Below are 22,930 nucleotides of genomic sequence, written 5' to 3'. Positions count from 1 at the left end.
CTAAAAAAGTTTTTCCTTGTTCTGTCTATACGAGCAAAAATTAAATGGTACAGTCTTACAGCAGAAGTAAACAATTACATAATTGTATTGTTTTTTACACCACGTTGCTAGGGGACAACGCCCACTTGAAGGTCAGGCGACCAGATTCACGGTTCGCAATGCATGCTCCTTGATCTTGCGTGTTCAACAACTTTCTTCAGCTAACAGACTTGAGTTTACCAGAGCGTTGTGTAAGGCTGGGGAAAGATCATCGTCTTATTCATTGTTTTCGTTGGTTCCAAGCGCCCAGCTGTGGAATGTAGCTTGAAGAGACGTATCAAGAACAGAATGATTCATTCTTTATGGCTTTCCAGTCGAGCTGGAAAGAGATTTTAGGCATCGAAACGACAAGATAGTGAGACCTGGTGCATCGCGGCTGTCCTCGATATGCAGTCCAAACGAGAGAGGGAGGGCGACCGCGAGCGAGATAGGAAAGCTTCTCGACCTAGTCGAGGTAGTTTACACTCGCCGAGAAGTAGTTCTAGTTCTGGGTCTGGGGTAATGATGGTTGGACCGAATTTTCGTGTTGGTAAGAAGATTGGATGTGGAAACTTCGGTGAACTACGACTTGGTACGAATAATGAATTTGTCGTTACCATATTTTGCGGATTTATGATGTATACACCATACCCTTTTAGCGCCTTATCATGTCAAGCTTACGCTATCTTTTTTTTTCTCCGTCTATCTGACATTTGTAGGGAAAAATTTGTACAACAACGAGCATGTCGCCATCAAACTGGTGAGTCGTAACCACTTTACATTTGTCTGTCGCTTTTGTTCGGTTCTTTCATGACGAAATACAAGATATATTACCGCCAACTAAAGGCAAATATCATATTCTTTCTTGGCAGGAACCCATGAAATCTAGGGCACCACAACTTCATCTGGAATACCGATTTTATAAAGTGCTTGGAAATGCTGGTAAGTGGTAGTAAGTAATTCATGAATACACATCATAAAAACTTTTAGTTTTGCCGCAAAAAGTTGATATGCGGCGTGCAGGAAGTGACAACATATATAGCGACCCTTTGTATTTCTTTTAACGGGCTGTTGATCGTAAGACACAGCCAAGCGTAGATAGCTGTGGTTACCCTAAGCATCCTTTGCTTAAATTTAATCTCTTCCCGAAGATTTCGACATTTTCATTTTCTCTTTCTGACGTAGCGTATCGTATGTTTATTTGTGGTATTCCCCATGTTACTTGACCTGTATTTCCAGTGGGTAATATTCCTAATCCTCGTACATTTTTCGATAGAAGCGATAAGGCAATGAAAAACTCTGTAAATACTATTCAACGCTGAAATTTTGGCCTTCTTTCTCTTCACGTATGTGGTAATTTTTGGAAATTTTCAGAATGAGATTTAGTTTTTTTGCTATTGAATTTGAAAAGATCAATTCCTCGGTCTAAAAATATTAGAAACACTATTATTCAATAAGCTTAAATTCTAGCGAAAGAAATTTGAAAAGATAGAAAATATACTTTTTTATTCTACTTTCGATGTTAATCGTCCAGTTAAACCTTCAGAATTAGCAGAAATGTTAAATACAAAATTGGTGATTTTCATATGGTCCTCATTGAATTAAAAGATGTACCAAGAACCAATGCATGCGGGATTACTCATTTAAGCCTCGTATTTCGAACATGATTGAGCTGTAAAACGTTGATTTCTTTTTAAAATATTTCTTTATGATATTTGAGCTTGAAAGTGTCATTAAAATCGACAATTAGTGACTTTTTTGTATTCTAATTTTTGGGTCAACTGAGATTTGCCATTTCATTGGTTCATTGCTTTGGTTTCTTGTCGCTTCATAAACTGTGGGTAAATAAGTCTGTCCTTTTAGTGATAACTTTGTGATCTGTAGTCAAAGTGCCAATGATGTCCAATATTTCAGAAAACATTCAATTATCAAGGTTGTCAAGACCCATTTTGTATGGTTATAGTATAGAACATTAAATTTTAACATTCTGGGACATGTTAAGTACCTCCCTTGAAAAAAAAATCTTATTTATTAACATTCAAACTTTTAGTATTAGTCACACCCTCAATGTTAGTGTAACTTTCAACTAAACATGGTGTAACAAAAGGGGTGTCACTAATTTTTGAAGAGGTGGGGAAATTGGAATTTGACATTTTAATGTATTGTCAACCAATGCTTGTATTTCCAATGGCCAGGCAAAATCCGCAGTCCCTGGCTGACAGTTTTGTGAAATGGTTAAATGTTTGACTGTAGAACCTAAATATATGTTTGGACCTGACGTCACATGAGGCTAATGGATGTCTGTTTTCCCTTTTTTGCCTTGATTTTCTCTTGCTCTGTTCAAATGCATTTTACCCTAGCCTGGAAGAGGATTTACACTTTCATTTTCAGATTTTATTCACTGATACTAATTTTAAAGGTGAATTTCTCTAGTCTTGTATCAAAATGAGAATATACATGTCAATTTCCATTGCCTTATGGAATACTATTTCCCAAAGCTCAAAGTTAACCTTTTTCAAATGGTTCATGTTGGTAAAAACACAGTGTTTTGATTACAACACTAATTTGCAAGCTAAAAATTTATACAGTATCAACAATATAGTATAAGGTTTTTGAAATAAATCATTGTTTTTTATGTCACTTGATGATAAAGTTCTAAATTGACAAAGGCATACAACTAGCCACTCTGTTTTTATTTCATATCCACAGAGAATGATTGAGACAATATTATTAAAAAATCTGGCAATGGAGTTTTCAGATGATTTCAATGTGATAAGATGTTTAGCAAGTTTACTGTCATTGTTTTTTGTGATGAGGCTAGTCCCATGGTTGTTGTTCCCCAAAGTAATCTGTTTTAAGAACCCACAATACAGTTACTAATAATATTGGAAGAAGCCCCTTGCCATTTTTAATATAAAGGTCCCTGAACACCAACAATCACAAAACCATTCAACGTCCACAAAGGTGGAACTTACATTGTTTTACAAACGAAAGACTTGAGATAGCTCTGGATTAAAAGCAACACTACTGCCTTGACTTTTAACTTTCATTTTTAACTTGTGAGTCTATTCACGAGGTTATAGGAAGCACTCATGGTTGGTCAGTCAGTTTGTTGGTTGCTTGGTCGAGTGGTGTAAACTTTCATTGTATGCAAATGAGCCTCGTGATGAGGAGGCAGTTTGTTTCTAGCCTGTGTAGCAAGCATTTCCTTACAGCTGAGGAGCAAAGAATGAGGAATGAGATTCAAAGACCACGCAAAAAATGGCGCAAGTGAAAGAGCATGGAGGGGTGGTGTTAGAGTTAGGAAGGAAATGCTTGTAGACAGACCCTAGGATTTTGAAAACCGCCCACTTGGCCTGTCATGCCTGAGTTCACCCATCGACATTTGATACAGTCATCAGCTGTCATAATTGACCAAAAGAATGTTTGGCTTTCCGTGGAGCGGAAATTGACTTTGGAGAATGCATGTGTGAAATCAAAATAATTTTTTTTTGTATTTTGGAATGCGTGGACGACGTTGATGGTGAAATCTGAATAATCAATGCCTGATCAGAAAGTGGCAATAACAGAACAGCCGCAATTCAAAAGTCATTACCAAGTAACGTAATCATTGCTTAATCAACAATCTTGACGGAGTCACAATGCAGTTCTCCATGGTTGATGTAGCTTCAGTTTAAGGTGCAATCCATTCTTTGAAATGTGGATCTTATTCTGTAAATGACTATCCGAAATTTTAACATCCCGCCGCCCCAAAAAAACCCTAACAAGCTGGGTCCAGCATGACAAAACATTGTAGAAACATTACATCGCATTCGCTGACAATAGAGAATCGCTTTTAGTTATTCAGATCCAGGAGGCACTTTGGGGAGTAAATTGAACGACCTGTTAAGTCACAAGAAGAGCTTTGCGTTTCAAAAGAAGTCAAAGAAAATGCTCTTGCATTGGAAGGCAAATGTTGTGTCCAGAATGAACAACAACCACAGAAATTTAATGTGTGTGTCACGTACCATACATGACCTCTCAGTATGAAACAAACCTTTGATCAACACATGTCAATATTCTTTGGCTAGCCGAGCCAATCAGGCTCTGCGTTCATTGGCAAACAATCAAGGTGTTTGTCTGCAAGCATTTCCTTCCCCCCCCTCCCCAGGGGCGTAGTGTGGGATTTTGAAGATGTACACACGAGAATAAATTTTTCGTAAGCGCTGAAGGCACTTACAACTAGGGGGTCTGGGGGCATGCTCCCCCAGAAAATTTTGAAATTTAGGGTCTTGGAAATGCCATCCCTTGGTTTTTCTGCCGGGCATTTTCAATAAATAATGCGGCAAAAATGCAGTAGAAAGTTGCTTATTTTAACGATTTCCCTAGTGTTTTCTGTAAGCTACAGTGTTCTGAAAAGAAAAAAAAAAATACAAAAACAATGAAGACAGGTCACAAGCAAAGGGCGAGGGGTGGACCCTTAAGACGGGCAAACTCCGTTACCAACCTGTCAATATCCACATTTTTATGTTTATGTATATGAAGGATTGCTAGGGAGCTTAATCTTTCATCTGTAATCCTACTTCGTTACAGTTACTCATGCCATACGGTGCCATGCTGTGCCAGTAAAAAATAATCATGTCTACATTCTGTACAGTACACAACTGTATAGTCAACGCAAGCCTTGCTTCAAATTGAAACGAAAATATACAACATAGTCCCTCGCCATTTGGAGGAACTCTTTGCATCATAAACATTTTAACAAGATGTTTTTATACTTTACAAATAAGCAAGGCAAGACACAACAAAACACAACCTAGCTTTGAGAAAACACGGATCGAACCTACAGCAACCTGATTGGTTTTTTGCAAGGAACCAATCAAACCGCACCATTTTCGATCCTCCAAACAAACCAGGGTGGAAAAATAAACGCTCACCAAATCAAGCAATATGGAATGGTTCAGAGTTCACCTCAACCATCCCACCACATAGCAACTGATGAGAATCGCAAGATTCGAAACTGCTGATCTTGCTTGTAAACTTATATTTAACTGCAAACAATATGGCCAATTATATGAGGAAAAACAAGACGCGTCTTACATAGGACGCATCTTAAATAAGACGCGAACTTTCCGTATAAACGGTACATTTAATCTAAAATAAGACGTGTCTTATTTTAGAACAGCCCTTAACACCTGTTCTTAGATAAGACGCGTCTTAGCTAAGTCGAGAAAAACTTCGTATAAATGACCTTTGCGTCTTAAATAAGACGTAAACGCACAGTACGCATGAATTAATTTTTGGCGCTACATTGGATTGGAGTTGCTACGGGCAACATTCACATGAAAACGAGTCAAGAACAGAAATAAGAAGCGAACCATTTATACGAGCTGCTCTCGTCTTAGATAAGACATGCTCGTATAAATGGTACAGACGCGTCTTATGTAAGGGGCGTCTTATTTTTTGTCGTATAAATGGCCCTATTATGTAGTGGCACAAAGAAGCCAGTCAAATGATTGGTAAAAAACAACATGCTGATAATATTGAAAAATATCGAGCTTTAAAATACTCTCCTCTGATATTAAAACTACAAGATACATTTACAAAGTGATCGAGTTTTAAAACGACATTCAAAGGACACAGCATCATAATGTATTTAAATCATGCTTCTACTAAAGACGTGACAAATACACAAAACCAGTGTTAGATCTGGATTAAAGGCTACATGCTGTGTACAGCTGAACATTGTTCTCTGAGATCGCGTAAACCTAAACTTTACGGAGATATCAGAGGAGGATCGAATAGTATCCCATGATGCATTTTTCCGGAAGCATCACGCAACATCGCAGTCATAGCAGATTCCATCTTGAAATAAGGTCGTTTTCTCGTCGGCTTTTTTCTCACTCGATTTCCAGTAAAAGTAAAAAAAATTACATTATTTCGTTGTTTGACATGATTTCTCCGATTTGCAATGGCTCAAGAGCGAAGTTTCCACTTAGAAACATTTATTTTCACGGTTTCAATTAGTCTTCCCATCACAAAGTGTTCAGTGACCCACAACCAGGTCATGAATATTCAAGATTTTTTGGAATATATGTTGAAATCTTACAAATGTGGACCTCACGCCAGCAAAATGAAGTCCTGAATATTGTACAGGCCAAGAAGTACCCAGAAGTACCCACATTTTGAAGACTTTTTTGTCGACCAAAGATGGCTGAAATTTTGAATCTTTTATCACATTTCAACGCCATGTGTCATAATATATGTGTAAAGCCTGATGAAGGCTACAATGTGTTGGGCGCTTTTGAGAGCGCTTTATGCCGAAGCAATCACTTTGTATTTTCAAAGCGGTTATTTTTAACAGGAATTTGACGATAAATATTTTAATTCGAAGAAGGAGCGGTGTATAATGGTGTGTTTCAGTGTGAAAAGAACCCAAAGAAAGGTACCACGCAGCATGCAAGCCGGCACAACGTAAACTGAAGCCTTCTCAGAATTTGAAAAAGAAACATCATGCAGAAACTTTATTTATTCAAAAGAACAGATCAGTATCTTCCTTGAAGATTGCTTGAGTCAGTACCGGGTAGACTGTGCTTCAGAGAATTGTTTGTCGCATCGATAGGTTAAATTTTATTTGTAACTGCCATTGTAAACTTCAGCTCCTTTGAGCGCGATGCTGTAATAAATTCTCCTTTGGTAATTAGCTTCACAGCGTAGCGGATGTTTTGTTGGAACCACTTTATAGATCAGTCATAGTTTTGGTTCTCCTCTGGCCTGGGTTCTCCTAGTGAACCTAGCGAAGCTTATCAATCGCGAGTCTTATAATTTGTGTTAACAGTGCGACCGAGCGCGGCACAAGTAGTTCTCGACAGATCAGTGAAATACATGTAAAACCCTTCTCAGTCAAAGCAACGCTGAAATTCTCCTTTAAAGCACAGTAAATATAAGCCAACTCGATAATCTTTAAAGCAGAAGCTGCTGAACCGAAACATGTTTGGAAACCATCCACATCAAGCACCGCGATTGATGTTCACTTCGCTCGTGCTGAAGATTACTGATCATGATGTGTCATGTACGCAGTGATAATATAACATGAATCGAGGTGCATCATGGGATACTATTCGATCGTTGTCTGCGGAGATATTAAAAGCAGATACCCTAAGATAATAGTAGCTATGGAAAAATTATTATATTTTTGAGTAGACAAATCTCATAAACAGGCCACAAATTCAACAGGAATACGCACAAACTGAACAAATTGTCTGTTGTACTTTTAAAGGTTCTGCTCAACTTACACAATTTTCCCTTGCTGAACATAAACTGTACCGAGCCGTATCTTGGTCCGCTATATATAAGCTATATTATGGCTCAAATTTTAAACTGTAAGATCCCTGAAAGAGTTCTCCTCGATGGAGCAAAATGTAAAAGGTTTCATGCCGGTGAAGATGTGCTGCCTGTCACCTTATGCAAGTTTTTATATTGAAGTAATCGTGTATCGATTTTCGAGCCATATGTGTGTACTCTGTGTCACGAAACACACAAAAACACTACAGAAGCCAGTGATCACACTCCTCAAGTCGCAGAAATATTCATAGGATTCTCTAACAGTTTCTTCGGAAAATCAATCACTGGGGCTTCACTGTTTGACCTCACAAGTATATTCCTAATCTCCGTTGACGGCAAATACGTTTTGTTCTGAAGCCACACGTCATGGCATAGTAACCTCTCCTACAACAGGGCTCGATGTTGCGACCTGTGGGGTCGCCAATGCGACCAGCTTTTTCTCAGTGGCGACTAGATTTTCACGCCTGGTCGCCAACCTGGCCCCCGAGATAGGTGACTTTCTTCTTTGGGAAAACGTACACTAATGATAATTTGTTATCCTTTTCAAAACCAACGGATAGCTAACGGTTTTGCTAACGCTCTAACGTTTTGCCCAAACGCTCTAACGGTTTGTCTAAACGTTGTAACGATTTGTCTAAACGCTTTAACGATTTCTTCCAACACACGAACGGATTGTTCTTATGATCTAACAGTTGGTCAGTCTAACGTTTGACTTTTACTTGAAAGAGGATTGTGAAAATCACAAATGATGAATTCGATGGAAGTCTTATCGACTTTCGGGCAGATCGATCGCCATTCTCAACAGGTCGTCCGGTGTTTCTCCGGGAATGACTTTTAGCGCATCGATTTAGAACAATTTTTTAATGTCGAACATGTATCTCGATTGTGGACTTGATAGCAGATTAGTCTGATAAAAGCTTAAGCTAATTGAGAACGAACGGCTCTTATTTCTCGAGCTTCTTGTAAACAACTTTATTGAATTTCTGTTGAGCGTGACGACCCAAATAAAAGCTCTGCCGCATTTTATTGACTTCTAATGAAGTACCGTTGAACTCATGGTGTTTGTCTAACAGATTTCTCGCAAAATCAACTTCTTTGCCCGATGCATTAGCGACGTTTCCTCTTTCTGGACACTTTTGATCACGTGCTAGGCAACCACGAAATAGATCAAGTTTCACGGATGTTCATTTCTGAACATAAAAATACATGGCACGCAAAACAAACTTTGCAGATTTTGTTCTTTAATAACCCAAATAAGTTTTGCTGTGATTCCTAAAGTTTGTGTATCTAAATGTGTATTGCATTGCTTGAATACCTGTTTGAGTAGATTTACGCTTGAGTGTGGGTTCATGTCCCCGAACACCAGCTGGTAATCAAGCCTCGAGCGAAAACCGTTCGAAAGAAAGTTCAAAGGAAGTCTAAAGAATTCTTTATCTATCAAGGCTAAGTAAAAGTTGTAATAAGTTTATTGTATTCCACCAGGAGTAATCGGAGCTTAAAAGAGTGCTTGCGATATGTTTGTAAGGCGTACAGGTAACAGTTAAGGAAGAAGGGTGGATGGTTATTGCGATAGATTAAGCCTGGTTTCGATATGATCGCTACGGTCGCTGAGAAAAAAAAGTTCAGCGATCGTATGGGAACCACTCTCCAGCGATCCCAGCGACAACGGTCGCTGAGATAGAACTTTTTATATCTCAGCGATTGTTGTCGATGCGATCGCTGGAGAGTGGTTTTATATGATCGCTATGATCTCAGCGATCGCAGCGATCTCAGCGATGGTAGCGATCATATGGAAACCGGGCTCTAATTTGATCATGGCATATTATAAACGAAAGGATTGCTTACAGGGAAAGCTCTATTTCAAATGTGTATCATTACGAAAAAGCCTTGAAGGCTAGTGATATCGTATGGTCCGTCTCAATAAGTGCAGTAGTATGGTCGAGTGTGTTGATCTCAGTGACTTGAGTGGAGCTACTGTGGGCTGTTAAATAACATAGACCTAAAATGTTCGTTTGTCCGGTGCCGAAAATATCACAAGTCATGATAAAACGGCGCCGCCGAGCTTCACATCTCGGCAGATTTACTTTGTGGCACAATGGCCGCCTAAACGCTTGAAAGATGAAGGTTTTAAAAGATTCAGCAAACACAGATCGATAGTAGACCTTCAGCAAACTCTTGTAATATGTACACTTTACAAAGATCCAGCAAACTTTTAAAACATGAATGCTTTACGAAGACAGAATAAAAGACCTCAGCAAACGCTTGAGGACCCACGAATCACCACGTGAGTTAGTTCGTCAAAGTGAGGCAAAACGTAATCAAGCGCCTCAAAGCGAGGAAAATGTGTGTCGCGACCACGACAAATGCAATCTCGAAAAACCTCCCTTATTTATTGCACAGGGAACCCAATAATGCACAGAACACCGACACAAATTAGGGGTTGCGTTCTCGTACCTCGAACGCAATTAGTTCTTAAATATGATTTTTGGCAACTAGAATACTTGTTCTGGCGACCAAAAAAGAAAACTTGGGGGCCACCTGGCCCCAAGATTTTTTTCTGAAAGTCGAGCACTGTACAAGAATACCTGTGGGGCTGAGGAAACTGGTGGGGCTGGCTGACCTTGAGGGAGGGGTACATGAGGCGTTTTTCTTATTTTTGCTTACCCCTCAAATACATTTTGCCATTATTAGTGGCCAGCACTGAATGATTAATGCTTGGATAAGGGGAATTCTAATAAAAAACACCAGTATAATGTGAAAATATGAAATTATTAGCCAGCAAATTTAATGAGAAAAAATTTTTTCTCAGATCTCAGCTGTACACACGTGCGTACATGCGTATATGGATGTACGCCCCTGCCCCCACTTTCATTTTTTGGCTCTCGTTTCATTTCCTGCATGGCCAAAACTGAAAATCCTGTCCCTCGATCTTTCTTTACTCTGTAACAAAATGCAAATGCTTGCTACACAGGCTAGTTTATTTCAAGCGGTGACTTCGATGGAGCACCCTTTTTATCACTTTTGGTTTTGTCACGTTACATGCTCAGCCATGCGCATGTCACTAGAATTTTCCGATTAAAACCTGTTAGTCTGGAAAAACCTTGTCAAACATTATTACGCATTTGAAAATTGACAAATTATTTGAAAATAGTAACATATAAATAGACTATACAAAGGTATCCAAAACAATCATATCTGAATTTTCCAGTGACATCTTCTATTTTTTGTATCAGTGTCGAGCTTCCCTCTGACGCTGATACATCACCAACTTGGAGTTGCATTCAAGAATTTTTCCTTTGAAAATCTTAATCTTAGAAAATAAATATGACTTTTCTCTCCACCTGGTATCTCTAGATCATTAGAGTTAGCTCTTCCGGCCATTTTACGTCAAGTAACCAAAGAGAGCCAAAGAGTGGTGGCGCGTCTGATTCTGTGGCTGTGCAAACGAGGAAGCACTTATCATACGCCAGGCATACGCATTTAAAAAAGAATTTTTTGTACCTAGTCTCCTACCAATATTTGGTTAAGATTGATTATAATTTAGTAGCTTTACTGAAAATAAACTGGGCATTTCACGTTTCACAGAAAATGCAGTGAGCAAACCAGTGTGTGTTCAGTCTTGCATGTTTTAATGTTTTTGTAAGCAGAGGAAGAGAGTTAAAACTTGAGCGGGACCACCTGTACGGTAATTGAAAACCAAATTAAAAGCTTGAAATATGAACAGTGTACAGAAAACAAGAAATCAGAGGTTGAGATAATAATTATACATGTACATTGCTTCAATCATTGCTACTTCTGGCCAACGTTATATGACAACATCAAGCACTCAAAGTCACAAACTATACCGATTACTGAACAGTATTGGTTCATTTTAGCAAAAGCGAGTCGCTGTGCAGCATGCAGTTTATTTTCGGCAATCATTTTGATCACGTGTTGGCATTTTGGCAATGATGTAACTTCCCTCGAATTGAGGCCCTTGGTTTTTGTGTATTCATACACATCTAAACGCGTACATCGAAAGTAAAAAGTATATTCGACCATCAATAAAGACTAATAGTGTAAGACTAATGGTGAGACATGCAAGACTAATAGTGAGGAAACCCTGTTTCATTAAAAAGGCACGTTTTTGTGAAAGCATTTGAAAGCAAGTGAATATTGAGACGATATGTTTCTCAGAATAAATTGATGTACCAATTCCTGGAACTCTACGGTAAAATAAATTGGCTGTTTTATTGCAGATTAACTTGCTAATGTGTATTTAATTGATTGATTGTCGAGGTTGTTAATAACTTTTGTGGAAAATATGAAGAATATACGTACTTTTTTACTTGTTAAGTAAATAAACGATCATGTATGTGTCACTTAAACCGAACTTAACCATCACGCACTTGATTGCAGCAGTTCATTTCCTACTTGTCGATTTGATTTCAAAGTAGTTTCAGAAATTTGGCTTCATTTTTTTTAGTGGACGTTTTCATCGATGTTTCCTTGGTATGTATCGTAGTTTCGCAAGGTGTCTATTTAAGCCGCCTTGTATTTCCTTCAATTGTGGATGATTCCTTGAAATTACTGCGTAATTGCGTAGACATCATTGAAAGTTTTCACTTAACATGAAATAATTATTGTTTTTTTTATTACTGTTGAGTACGTGAAGTTAACATTGTGCCTGTTGCCAGACAGGGCAAGCTCAGATACCCAACAGTAAACGTTATAATATTTTTCCACTCTAAAAACAGAAGGTACTAATATCTGACTTTAGTTACTCCTAAATCCTAAATGTCGGCATATAACCTTAAAAGTGGGTCACAAAACAGTATAGATTCAGGTGGCAAACTCTCTGACTCTGGTAGCTGAGTCAAAAATTACTGAGCAGAAATTTTTTTTTCTTAAAACCTTCTCAAGACACAGCTACCCTTAACTGACTGGAGACCGCCCCCCTCAACATAGACATCTTGTAACGTTACTTTTTAAACAGATTAACACAAAACCTTCAATTGGTTCACGAGTTGGCTTGTAGAGCCGTTTGATCCCTCCTTCCCACTTCTTTTGCTTTTTTGCCATATATTTTTCTTTTGCTTGGCAATTACAGTGGATGCTCTCGTAAGAGGACAACCTCAATATGTGATAAAGGTGTCCCTTACTAGAGCTTTCCACTTACTGGGTTTCAGTAAGCGGACATTCCCATAGGTACCTGCGGCCACTTTCAGCGTTTACCAGTCAGATGTTAGCTTTGTTTTAAAGAGCGGGAACCCAAAATGAAATCTCATTTGCCATTAAACTGTCTTTTTTTTTTTTTTCATATTCCTGTTTGTCACAAAAAATGAATTAGTGTCAGTTGCAAAGTGTGTTTTTTTCACATACACATCTGGTTTCACTTGAATTTTATGGGACAAAGGTGTCAATTATTGGAGTTTGCCACTTCCAAGGTTTCAGTTTAATGAAATGAAATGCAAAGAGCTGAGGATTAGCGTTGCAAGGAACTAGCCAGAACTTAATATTTGCAGTGATTTAAAGTGGAATGTGCGTGTGTAGTTAGAAAAGTTTCAACAAGATTATTCAGCTTAAGAAATCGTGTGTTGCTAGAAGAGAGCTAATTCTATTGTGCATCACATGCGTTAATCTTTCTTCTAGGTAAACCCCAGTTTTTCATCGCGCTCTACCAATTATTGGTAGAGCATGAAGAATTGGCATAGAGCAAAGACCTAGAAAGACTACAGAGGCAAATTAGATTTCATTAAAACAAAGCTAACATCTAACTGGTAAACCCTGAAGGCAGGCAACTACGGGAATGTCTACTTAGTGGGATATAAAAATACAGAGTTTGTTTGGAAGTTTAAACAGGGTTTTGTGAAGGCATCTATAAGTAGAGCTGTCTACTTAGGAGAGTGTCCAATATTCACAGTAACTTGTAAATGTAAGTAAATACATAATTAAGAAGTTAATGATACATGTAGAAGCTCAACCAATTAACTTGTTGGGTGACCACCAAAACAGGACCTCAATTTCCTTCATTCAATTTAACTCAACCTTTTTGTTCATTCTTTGCAGAGGGTATACCTCAGGTTCACTACTTTGGTCCTTGTGGCAAGTACAATGCACTTGTCATGGAGCTTCTTGGACCAAGTTTGGAGGACTTATTTGACCTCTGCAACAGGCAATTTAGCTTGAAAACAGTACTGATGATTGCTATTCAACTAGTGAGTACATATGCTTTTTTACTCAGTGGTTTTCAAACCAGGTTTATTTTTGCTCATGACTGGATTGTCAGAGTTGGTAGCAAGCCAATAGCGGTGCGAGGGACAAGCTTAGTGATTGGTTTATTGTTTTTGGCTTGTGCCTCTGACAATGCAGTGGTTTGCACCTGATTGTGAGTAGCATTCATAGTGGCAGCTGGAAGAAAAGTTCTGATTCTTGAAACTCTAATGCCATCAGGTACATGACTCCAATACACTGAATTTTTTTTTTTCACCTGGTCATAAGTACTTGTCCAAGTCCAATCATAGCTCTGACTTCCAACTCTATGAAAACAACCCCTCTTTAGAAATACAAGGTGAAAATGTCTGCTTGATGAATTACAGGATGCTAGCAGAAACAAACAGACTGGCAGTTTTTGTGTGAAAGTGAAACCCTAACTTTCCTTGTAAGGGTAAAGCTTTCATGCCAGCTTTGTTAATTTGACTGAGTCGACTTAGATAGATCTTAAATCAAAAATCAGGGCTCACTTAATTAAATGTACAATTTTTTATTTCTTTACTTCACAGATTTCAAGAATTGAGTGTGTTCATTCAAAGAATATGATTTACAGGGACATAAAGCCAGAAAACTTCCTTATTGGACGTAAATCTTCAGGCAAAGAGAAAACAATTCACATTATAGACTTTGGTCTTGCAAAGGAGTACATAGATCCAGAGACTAAAAAACATATCCCATACCGTGAACACAAAAGTTTAACAGGGACTGCAAGATACATGAGCATAAATACACATTTAGGAAAAGGTATGAACTGCGTGTTGCTGTAACTGTTGGTCTCGTGGCAATACAATCTGTTGTTACATTTCTGAATAAATCTTAAGAAGACAAAATTAAGTTCAAAAGATCTGGAAGAAATCCTATTCCCAAGAAAACAAAATAAAAAGTGGGTTTTTTCTAGGCCTCATGTGATGCACATGTAGGCAAGAGTTGCACAAGAATTCTTTTCACAGTAAATTTTATCACGGGTAAGTTTTAGTAAGGTAGATACAGGTGACAGGCTGATCTGTTATCTTACGGGACTGTGCCTTTTTCCAAATAGATTATTGGTGGGGTGGCTGGAAAAAATCGCCAAGTGATTTATGATAGATTGCTAGATTCTTCTCTCGATTTGGTTTACATATGGTTGTGAATCAAAGGAAGAATTTGGTATCAGATCAGGGTCCCTTCAGGCCTTTGTCAGGGATTTGAATGAATGGCAGTTAACTGGCAGTTATGTTCCAGTGTAACTGTAAGTACTTGTAACAATGGGTAAATACTGTTTTCCAGTTCTGTTACCATAATTAATTAATACTGGTTAAATCAGGTATGATATAGCAAAAGTATACTTTTTTCAGCCTGGGGGTAGGTGCTTTATTTATTCGGCTATAAGCCGAGCGATTTTCACACAAATTAAAGCTAAACTTCAGTGAAATTTGAGCCCAAAAGGGGGTCTCTGCTCATAGCCAAGAGTTTTTGACAAAAAATTTTTTTTAGTGCATTGAAACTCTACCAAATGGGGATGTATTCACTTATAACCCGAACAAATAGCAGTGGCAAAAGAGCGAATTGATCTATTATGAATCTGAATGTTGAGTTAGCTAAGCACCGAAATTCAGTCCCAACTTGTCAAAATACCTGACCAAAAAAAACAGGTCTCACAACTAAAATCTCACGTTGGTAAACCTTTTATAACGAGGGAAGGTGAAAAACAAATGAGAGATGTCAAGGAATGTGTAAACAATCCGCTGTGTTTGGTCAAACTTGAGCTTCGAAACATTGGCCTGGTTACTAAGCACAGACCAACTCAACATGAACTGATGTGGTTTGTTTGATTGAAAGATGATTTATGTGATCATTTCAAGCATGATATGATGACGACATGAAAAAAGATTGATAGCAGCGAAAAACCCAAACAACAAGTGTATGTTTTCTTAGAGAAGGTCACATTCTTTTTGAAATTGTCAAGTTTTACAGTAGTTAAAAGTCTTGTAACTAATGGGTCTCAGCTTATAACCAGGTGTTTTGGATTTATCTTTCATTCTTGGTTATGCTGATTCTACAAGTTTCAAGTTTAGGGTCTCAGCTTATAGCCAAATAAGTACGGTAGTATTTAGAAGCCCTGTTAGGGTTAAATTCCAACAAGTGACATGGGGTTAAAACAAGAACATAACACGATGAAACGATGACACATGACATAAAGATGCATTGAAGACAGACAAGGACATGGCCTCCTCAAAGCACAGAACGACGGTATTTGACATTCAGATGAGGGATTTTTTTTTGTAAAAAGATGGTCATTTTTTTTGTTTCAGAGCAAAGTAGAAGAGATGACTTAGAAGCATTAGGTCACATGTTTATGTACTTTCTAAGGGGAAGCCTTCCATGGCAAGGCCTAAAAGTATGTCTCTTGTACTTATATTGAATCTTTAACTCCTTGTTTTTATTAAAGGAGGTGACCATAAGTCACTGTTATATGCCAGGGTTCATATGGATTTTAATTTCTTTATAACTTTGTAATCATTTCCCTTTAAAAAAGTGTTTAGTTTTTAAAGAGTTATACATGGACCATAGAAAAACTTTTAAACAGTGTTTTTATTAGGGCATGGTCAGCTAAAAAAGTACAAAATGGGTTGTTTAAGCCAAGAGGGTGCGACCCTAATGGCGCACAAAGATGCTACAAGCCAAACGGTGGCAATAAAAGCTACTAGTTGAGCAATTTCATTTTCTAATTGGGTGTTTGGCAGCCTAACATTTGAAATTTTAAGGGTGTTGTACAAAATAATGTTCTCATGCAAAGTAGGGGACTGTGTGGCGTCTTGAAGCATCTGACCCGATGTGTTTGTTTAACATAATATTCAGCGCAAGTATTTTTAGATGTTAAGATGAAATTGTGCAGTTATAAAACTCCAAAGAAAATTTCTTTAAGGCAAGACAGTGTTCGACCTAAGTACTCAAAATAAGAATATTTGTAGAGAATAAAATTTACAAAAATATGCTTCCTAAAAATATTAATTAAAAAAATTGATGCATTTCATATAAAATAATACTAAGTAATTAAAACAATGGTGATTAAAAGTTTTGCGACATTTCACATAAACATAATGCTAAGTAATAAAAAGTAATATTAAAAGGTCCATAGTGTCTATTAGAAATTACACTAACCTATTAGAAAGTGATTTTTCATCACATGTCTATGTGCACATGCAACCTTACCAGTGGTATGTGCATATTATGAATTCACGATCATTTCTTCACATGATTTCTTTTCTATAGCTAGATCACATAGAACAATAATAATATTGTTATCTCTTCATCATGTAAAGAATTTTTCTGTTGTCTATTGTAGGCAGACACCCTGAAGGAGAGATATCAAAAGATAGGAGATACGAAACGTGCGACGCCTATTGAGGTTCTCTGTGAGAATCACCCTGGTATGTTTCTGTGGGTTGCATTAATCAGAAATCATTGCAATAGCTCCTTTTCATGTTGTAGTTATGTTACTACATCAAGAGTGCTTTGAAATTTTGTTTCCTGGTGCAAATTGGGCTTTTGTTGTGTAATCTATATCAAAATTACTAGATTTGAATGAGAAATGAGAACAAAATAATTGCTGGTATCTATACAATCTTCTTTTATAGAAGTGCATTCAGAACAATACTATTTTAACAACTTGTGTTTGACTGGTACCACAACCAAGTATCAGCCTGTTGTTGTTGTTCTACAAAAAAGTCGACCTTAAACTGAGTGATAAAAATTATTTTTCCTTCTTTCCCTACAGAGGAACTGGCCACGTATCTACGCTACGTACGGAGACTTGATTTCTTTGAAACCCCAGACTATGAGTATTTAAGAAAACTGTTTAGGGACTTATTTGACCGGAAAGGATTTGTTGAAGATGGTGAATTTGACTGGACACATAAGCAAATAGTAAGTAAAAATAAAATTTTAAACTACCGGTATTGTATATGATTCAGTGAAAACCATGCATACAAGAACCCCTGATACAGAGTGGTCTTTTGTAGAATGGAAAGTGGTTCTATGGTACAGTACTTGTTTGGCCAAATTTTAGTCATAAGCATAGTCTCAATTGTAGGGGCAGTGTCAAATACATTTGCAGGAGAGATTCTAGAAATCTTGAAGTAGAGTTAGTACCCCCTCAAAGACAGCTATCAGACAATACCTTATCAGCTGCTGGTACAGCATATTAATGTTGCCCATGCCCACTAAGTTTTTCAACTCGTCAATGCAGCACTTATTTAGGGGGGGTGCTTATTTAGGCGTGGCCAACTATGCCAAATTTGCAAATGCCACTAGGCAAGTTGGGAAGGTAATAACCAAGGGGCAAATCATCAGGGTGAGGGTGATGGCAATCGCAGCAGCGGCCTTACATTTACCGGTCTCCATATTAAACAATATTGTATTATGCGCACGTCTTTGGAAACGAAGGTCGTCACGATACTTATCCCCAGTTTCCACGGTCTCCACTAGGATCATGTGGCCTACAATTCAGGGAAGACTGTCTTGCTCTGCTAAAGCAAGCTAGATTAAAAATTCTGTCTTTAACAGGAGTGAATAAGTAAGTATGTATGTATTAAATTGTTATAATGTTAGCATCATCTTTCCACAGCCAAGTCCTATTAATTCACTGAGTCATTCAGATCAGCACAATCCAAGAGACTCTCAGCTTCCTGCAGGATTTCAGAAATCAACTGAGAGAATAATTTCTTCATCTGCGACCAACAAGGTACAGATAATATTTCAGTGTATGAAGGCTGTCAGTAAGAGCCAGTAGCTTGGGATTTCCCTTACCCACTATGAGCATGATCACCAGCTACTTTCATAGGAAACAAAAGGGAAATAATTAAAAACTTCCCAGCTATTCAATTCACTACCTACTTATTGCATATGCCTGGCAACATTAAATCTTAGTGATAGCCCTGCAGGGCTGAAAATATTGAACAGGAGCTTGCCAGTCAAATGACTGACGAAATTTTAGCTCGGACAATGTCCTTTTTTTTTTATTTTGCCCAAGTAATATTTAACTATACTAGCAATAGATTGATAGTACTGCATTGACATTCAGGTTCTTGGCAAGTTATTGCAAAATGTATTTAGAGCATAGCATAAGTCAAAAAACATCATTGCAGCATTAAATAGTATAGAACAAGATGCATTAAGTGGAAAAGTGCTTGGAAAATAAAATGTTCATATCCAAAAGTTAGCTCTCAAAATGACCAGCAAGACAAGAGTTTGACCAGACAAGAACACAACTAGACCGGATATTCTTGACTGGCTGTTATTTTCAGCCCTGCTGTGGTGTATCATTATAATTCATTGCATGTTCTATACCTGCCTTATACACTCAAACATTTTTTAAAAACTGACAATTTGAACCCGTAGGAGACTCGCAGAATAAAAACTACCAAAACAGGAAAATTTGCAAATATCAAAATAGGAAGGAATTGTTATGAAGTATGAATTTTTTTTTTGTTCCTAAAGAAAGGTTTTTTGATAAATGTTTGATCTCCAGCTAAAACTATAGTGAGCTTCACTGTTCTGACCTATCAGACATCTGATCATAGATCGTGTCAACTTTGTTTCCTGATCAGACTGTCCATGCTGTTAGAGCCCTAGGGCACTAAGAGCACTAAAGATGTGACAGTTTCTGACTGTGTACACCCCTAGCATTTGTCTGTTATATTGTAATTACTTCAAAGACTACAGCATATGCAAAATTCAATTGAAAGATATATCAAGTGTTGATCAGTTTGATTCATCTTTGTTTAGTCTGCTCAAGACAGAAAAGGGGCTTGGGCTGATAACTCGCAGGCTCACAGGACGGCTGGGCTGGCTCCACCAACTGCAGACAGATTAGGGGGCTCTGTTCAAGTTGTTAGCTCAACAAATGGTGACCTTCTCCCAACTGAAGAGAATCGTCTAGAAAGCAAGGCTGGTAGTCCTGTGCACGCACAACAGCAACCTGAAGTGGAAGTTGTTGAGGAAACAAAGTATGTGTCACTACATTTTGTAGCCATTTAAGTTTATTTAGTGGGGTGGGTCTGATGACATCTTCATTGTCTATTCACAGGAAAAATTTTATGGACAAACACGGAAATATTATCTACCAAATTGATAAACATATGAGCCAGTGTGGTAACAGTGCAAGATGGATCAGTACATCATTTTGATTGTGTGACATTAATTTTTATTGATGTATCATGTTTCTTCCAGACTAGCTGACATGGGCAATACATCTACACTTCCAAGAGCGAGGCAAAGCTCCTTCCTTTAGCCACTAAAAACAGCCCTGAAATGTTTTTGTTACGATAAATGTCACATTCAGTAACATTCTATGAAACAGCAGGGTTTTTTTGTAGCTCTTAACTAATTTAGAATTTTTTTATCATGAAACCTGAGACAAGAGCCAATATTAAAAGATCTTCGTAACCACTAAACTTCCTTTTATTTTACAGATGCTGTTGTTTTTTCAAAAGGAAAAAGAAGAAGAAGCAGCCGGTTGTGAGGCACAAATGACTTTTTCATTAAAACATAGCCATCAATGAAAACTCTGTAGCATAGAAAAGCTTTAACTCATTAGAACCTTTTTGTAGAAAGTTGGGTCAGTTTTATAATGAAAGAAAATGGAGTTTAAAAGTGTAGAAGCAAACATTTGGTTCAAATCTTTCTGTGACGTCTTTGCTTTGCACAAATTATGAAGGATGTCTCCCAGTAGTTCAGAAAATAATGAAGAAAATTTTTAACAAAGTGGATTTTATTTAGTGACACTAGAAACTCATAAGGGTTCCTTGTGATAGGATAAATGCTAGAAGACTTAAGTAGTTTAGTGACCTCAAACTTTTGATACAAAGTTTAGTTTTCAAAATAATGATTTACACTTCAAGCTCTCTGAAAGCCATTATTTTTAACCCAGATCCTGGTCTTTCATTTTCACTGTTATTTTTCGGATGGATATTTCCCATGAATGTGATGTTGAGACAAAGGGTAACTTTTGCCATGTTTTAATATAAATTTATGTTGTATGATAACTGTCTGTTGGCAGAACTGAATGGGAGCAATGTGTCAATGTTTTCATTTTAAAAGGAAGCATGATCATTTGAAATTTCAAAGATGATAGCAGTAGTGAGGAGACAGATTGAATATTATTTCTTGTCTTTCCTTCACATGCATTTGAAGTTTCAGATCATTATTATTGACATTTCTACCCCTGTCACCAATTTGTTAAAAAGGTAATTACTGCTATGTAAGATTTGCAAACTTAGAGTGAGACTTTCTAAAGATTTAACCATAAGCTTGGTTCTAGAAATATTTATTGACAATAATTATTTTGCAACACCCTGAAATACATGAATTATGTTTGTTAATATTAACATGCCCAGATCCCTTAACTGCTTGCAAAATAAATTTGCGATGTAAAGCTTGTTTCTGTTTTGCTTTGTAGATGTTAGCCTGTGAAAACAGCCATCTCTCCTTGCTCCTCGCCACTAGGGACACGAGGAGGGATGTCTGTACCTCAGTGAGAGAAATTCCCTACTGATGACATTAAATCTGTCTAGAATCTGGTCATGAGCTCTGATTGGTCAGCAGAGTAGTTGTATTGTTTTAGCTATTGTGTACTAACGACGTGCAAAAGATAAACGGTCACAAAGGTCAAATGTAAACGCAATAAATTTACTTTATAACAGTCAATATTCGTGGAATATATTCTTCTTTAGCAGAAGCATTTGAGTTTGGCTGGAGCTTGTTCGCAGCCGAACTCAAAACTTTACCATAATCATCTAGGAGAAACAGAAAATCGAACAAATTTACATTTGGAACCCCATGACTATAGGATTTATTATGTAGACATTGATTTACATCATCAGTATGGAATTTCTGTTGCTGAGGCACAAACGTCCCTCCTGGCAAACATCCCTTGAGTGAGGAGCCAGGAGATGTGGCTATTTTTGCAGGCAGACTAGATGCTGTAGACTGGTGCATGTAAGTTGTAATCAAGTAATTTCTGAAATTGGTAGTTACTTGACAGAACAATAACATTGCAGTGTGACCAGTCTTTTTTTTGTAAACCTCAGCTAAAATTCCTGTCTGTCTCCTTGTCATTAACTTAATAATTGTTCTGTTTGATTCTGGAGGTTAGGAGTTTACTGTGAAGTCCTGTGGTTTATCTTTGATTGTAAGTTTTCACTTGCAATAGTATTCATTTTTCTTTCTTGTTAAGTCTTATCTGGCATAACATTAAATTCTAAAAACAGTTCATGGTCACTACAAACAGAATACAGCTTTCCTCTTTTGGCTGTTGATTCCTTTTTGTCAGAAATTCCTGTCACATTGATTTATTTTTCTCCTGAAGTCAATTAACGTAATTTCAATTCTCGCCCATCACGAGTTAGCCATTCATTTTTAGTCTGTTATTTCCACTGATTTGTAATAAATTGAATGTACAGAAATTCACCCCCATTATTGTTAGTGTCAATTTGCGTAGAGTTAATCTGGTTTGTACAGCCTAGGGGAAAAATATTTTCCTTATCGTTAAAATGTTTAAAGAAAGCCCATAAATCTTTGTATTCTTTAGAATGATTAATTATTATTAAAAAATTCGTCTGTGAACTTATTTTTGTTTCGTTATGTTGCTTTTCCTCAACATATTCCCGGTAAGCAGTATGATGCAATTTTTTTTTGATGTTTAAAGAAGTCAAGTCACCCAAGGGATGGATGTTGTTTAAGTTCCATGCTAGAAAGAAATAACTACTACACCCATAGAACTGTGATTTGAATGGTTGCACCATGGTGTCATTCATGAACTCATCATCGCATTCATTGCCCCAAATGAGCAATCTGCCTTTTATGATACTGTTATCCTTGTTTTGTTTACTTGACCAAAGTGATTACCAAAGTGGATATACATCCATTTCTCTTCACAACAGCCACCTGTGTTGACATTTGCGTACAAGGTTCAACGGTAATGTTTTTTCTTTCACATGATGACAAATACGTCATTTCAGATTTGGTAGTAGGGCTCTCTGTTCACTAAGCATAGCTGTATCAAAAAACAAAACTTAAAATAGGCAGGATCTGTTAAAATACAACCTTACACTAAAGAGATCACCAGAATGAACCACCCTGGTATCTTGAATTGCATAACAAAATGCACCCATGACTGGACTGAATGGGGTGAATAATTTCAAGTAGATTCCTATCTTGTAGGGATATCTGCAAGGTTGAACACTAATTTTTGCAAAAAACTTTTTTGAGCCCCATCAAAATTAGTAGCAATATATTAGGTCAATCTTTGGCCGTGTGAGTGCCTTTTTATTGTGGAGGTGCACTTTTATCATTATGT

At 37.4% G+C, this 22,930-nt stretch overlaps 1 protein-coding gene across 1 annotated transcript; it reads left to right on the top strand.

The window, feature by feature from the left end:
* Nucleotides 1-185: 185 nt before the first annotated feature.
* Nucleotides 186-22,201, top strand: LOC140936279 (casein kinase I-like). The gene is made up of 11 exons (XM_073385722.1): nt 186-610; nt 738-778; nt 891-960; nt 13,390-13,538; nt 14,103-14,337; nt 15,885-15,970; nt 16,919-17,003; nt 17,351-17,499; nt 18,200-18,316; nt 19,360-19,580; nt 20,046-22,201. Exons 1-11 carry the CDS (start codon nt 427-429, stop codon nt 20,104-20,106), a joined length of 1,398 nt encoding a protein of 465 aa, XP_073241823.1. The 5' UTR covers nt 186-426; the 3' UTR covers nt 20,107-22,201.
* The last annotated feature ends 729 nt before the right edge of the window (nt 22,202-22,930 follow it).

Source organism: Porites lutea, chromosome 5 (genome assembly GCF_958299795.1).
Source record: "Porites lutea chromosome 5, jaPorLute2.1, whole genome shotgun sequence".
Lineage (NCBI taxonomy): Eukaryota > Metazoa > Cnidaria > Anthozoa > Scleractinia > Poritidae > Porites > Porites lutea.
This window is presented reverse-complemented; position numbering and strand designations above follow the sequence as displayed.

What these genes read in the sequence shown, in the direction of transcription:
- LOC140936279 (XM_073385722.1), top strand. Translation starts at nt 427, where the DNA reads ATGCAGTCCAAACGAGAGAGGGAGGGCGACCGCGAGCGAGATAGGAAA. An exon ending in AGCATGTCGCCATCAAACTG is followed by an intron (nt 779 to 890) that starts GTGAGTCGTAAC and finishes CTTTCTTGGCAG; the next exon opens with GAACCCATGAAATCTAGGGC. An exon ending in ACTGGACACATAAGCAAATA is followed by an intron (nt 17,500 to 18,199) that starts GTAAGTAAAAAT and finishes ATCTTTCCACAG; the next exon opens with CCAAGTCCTATTAATTCACT.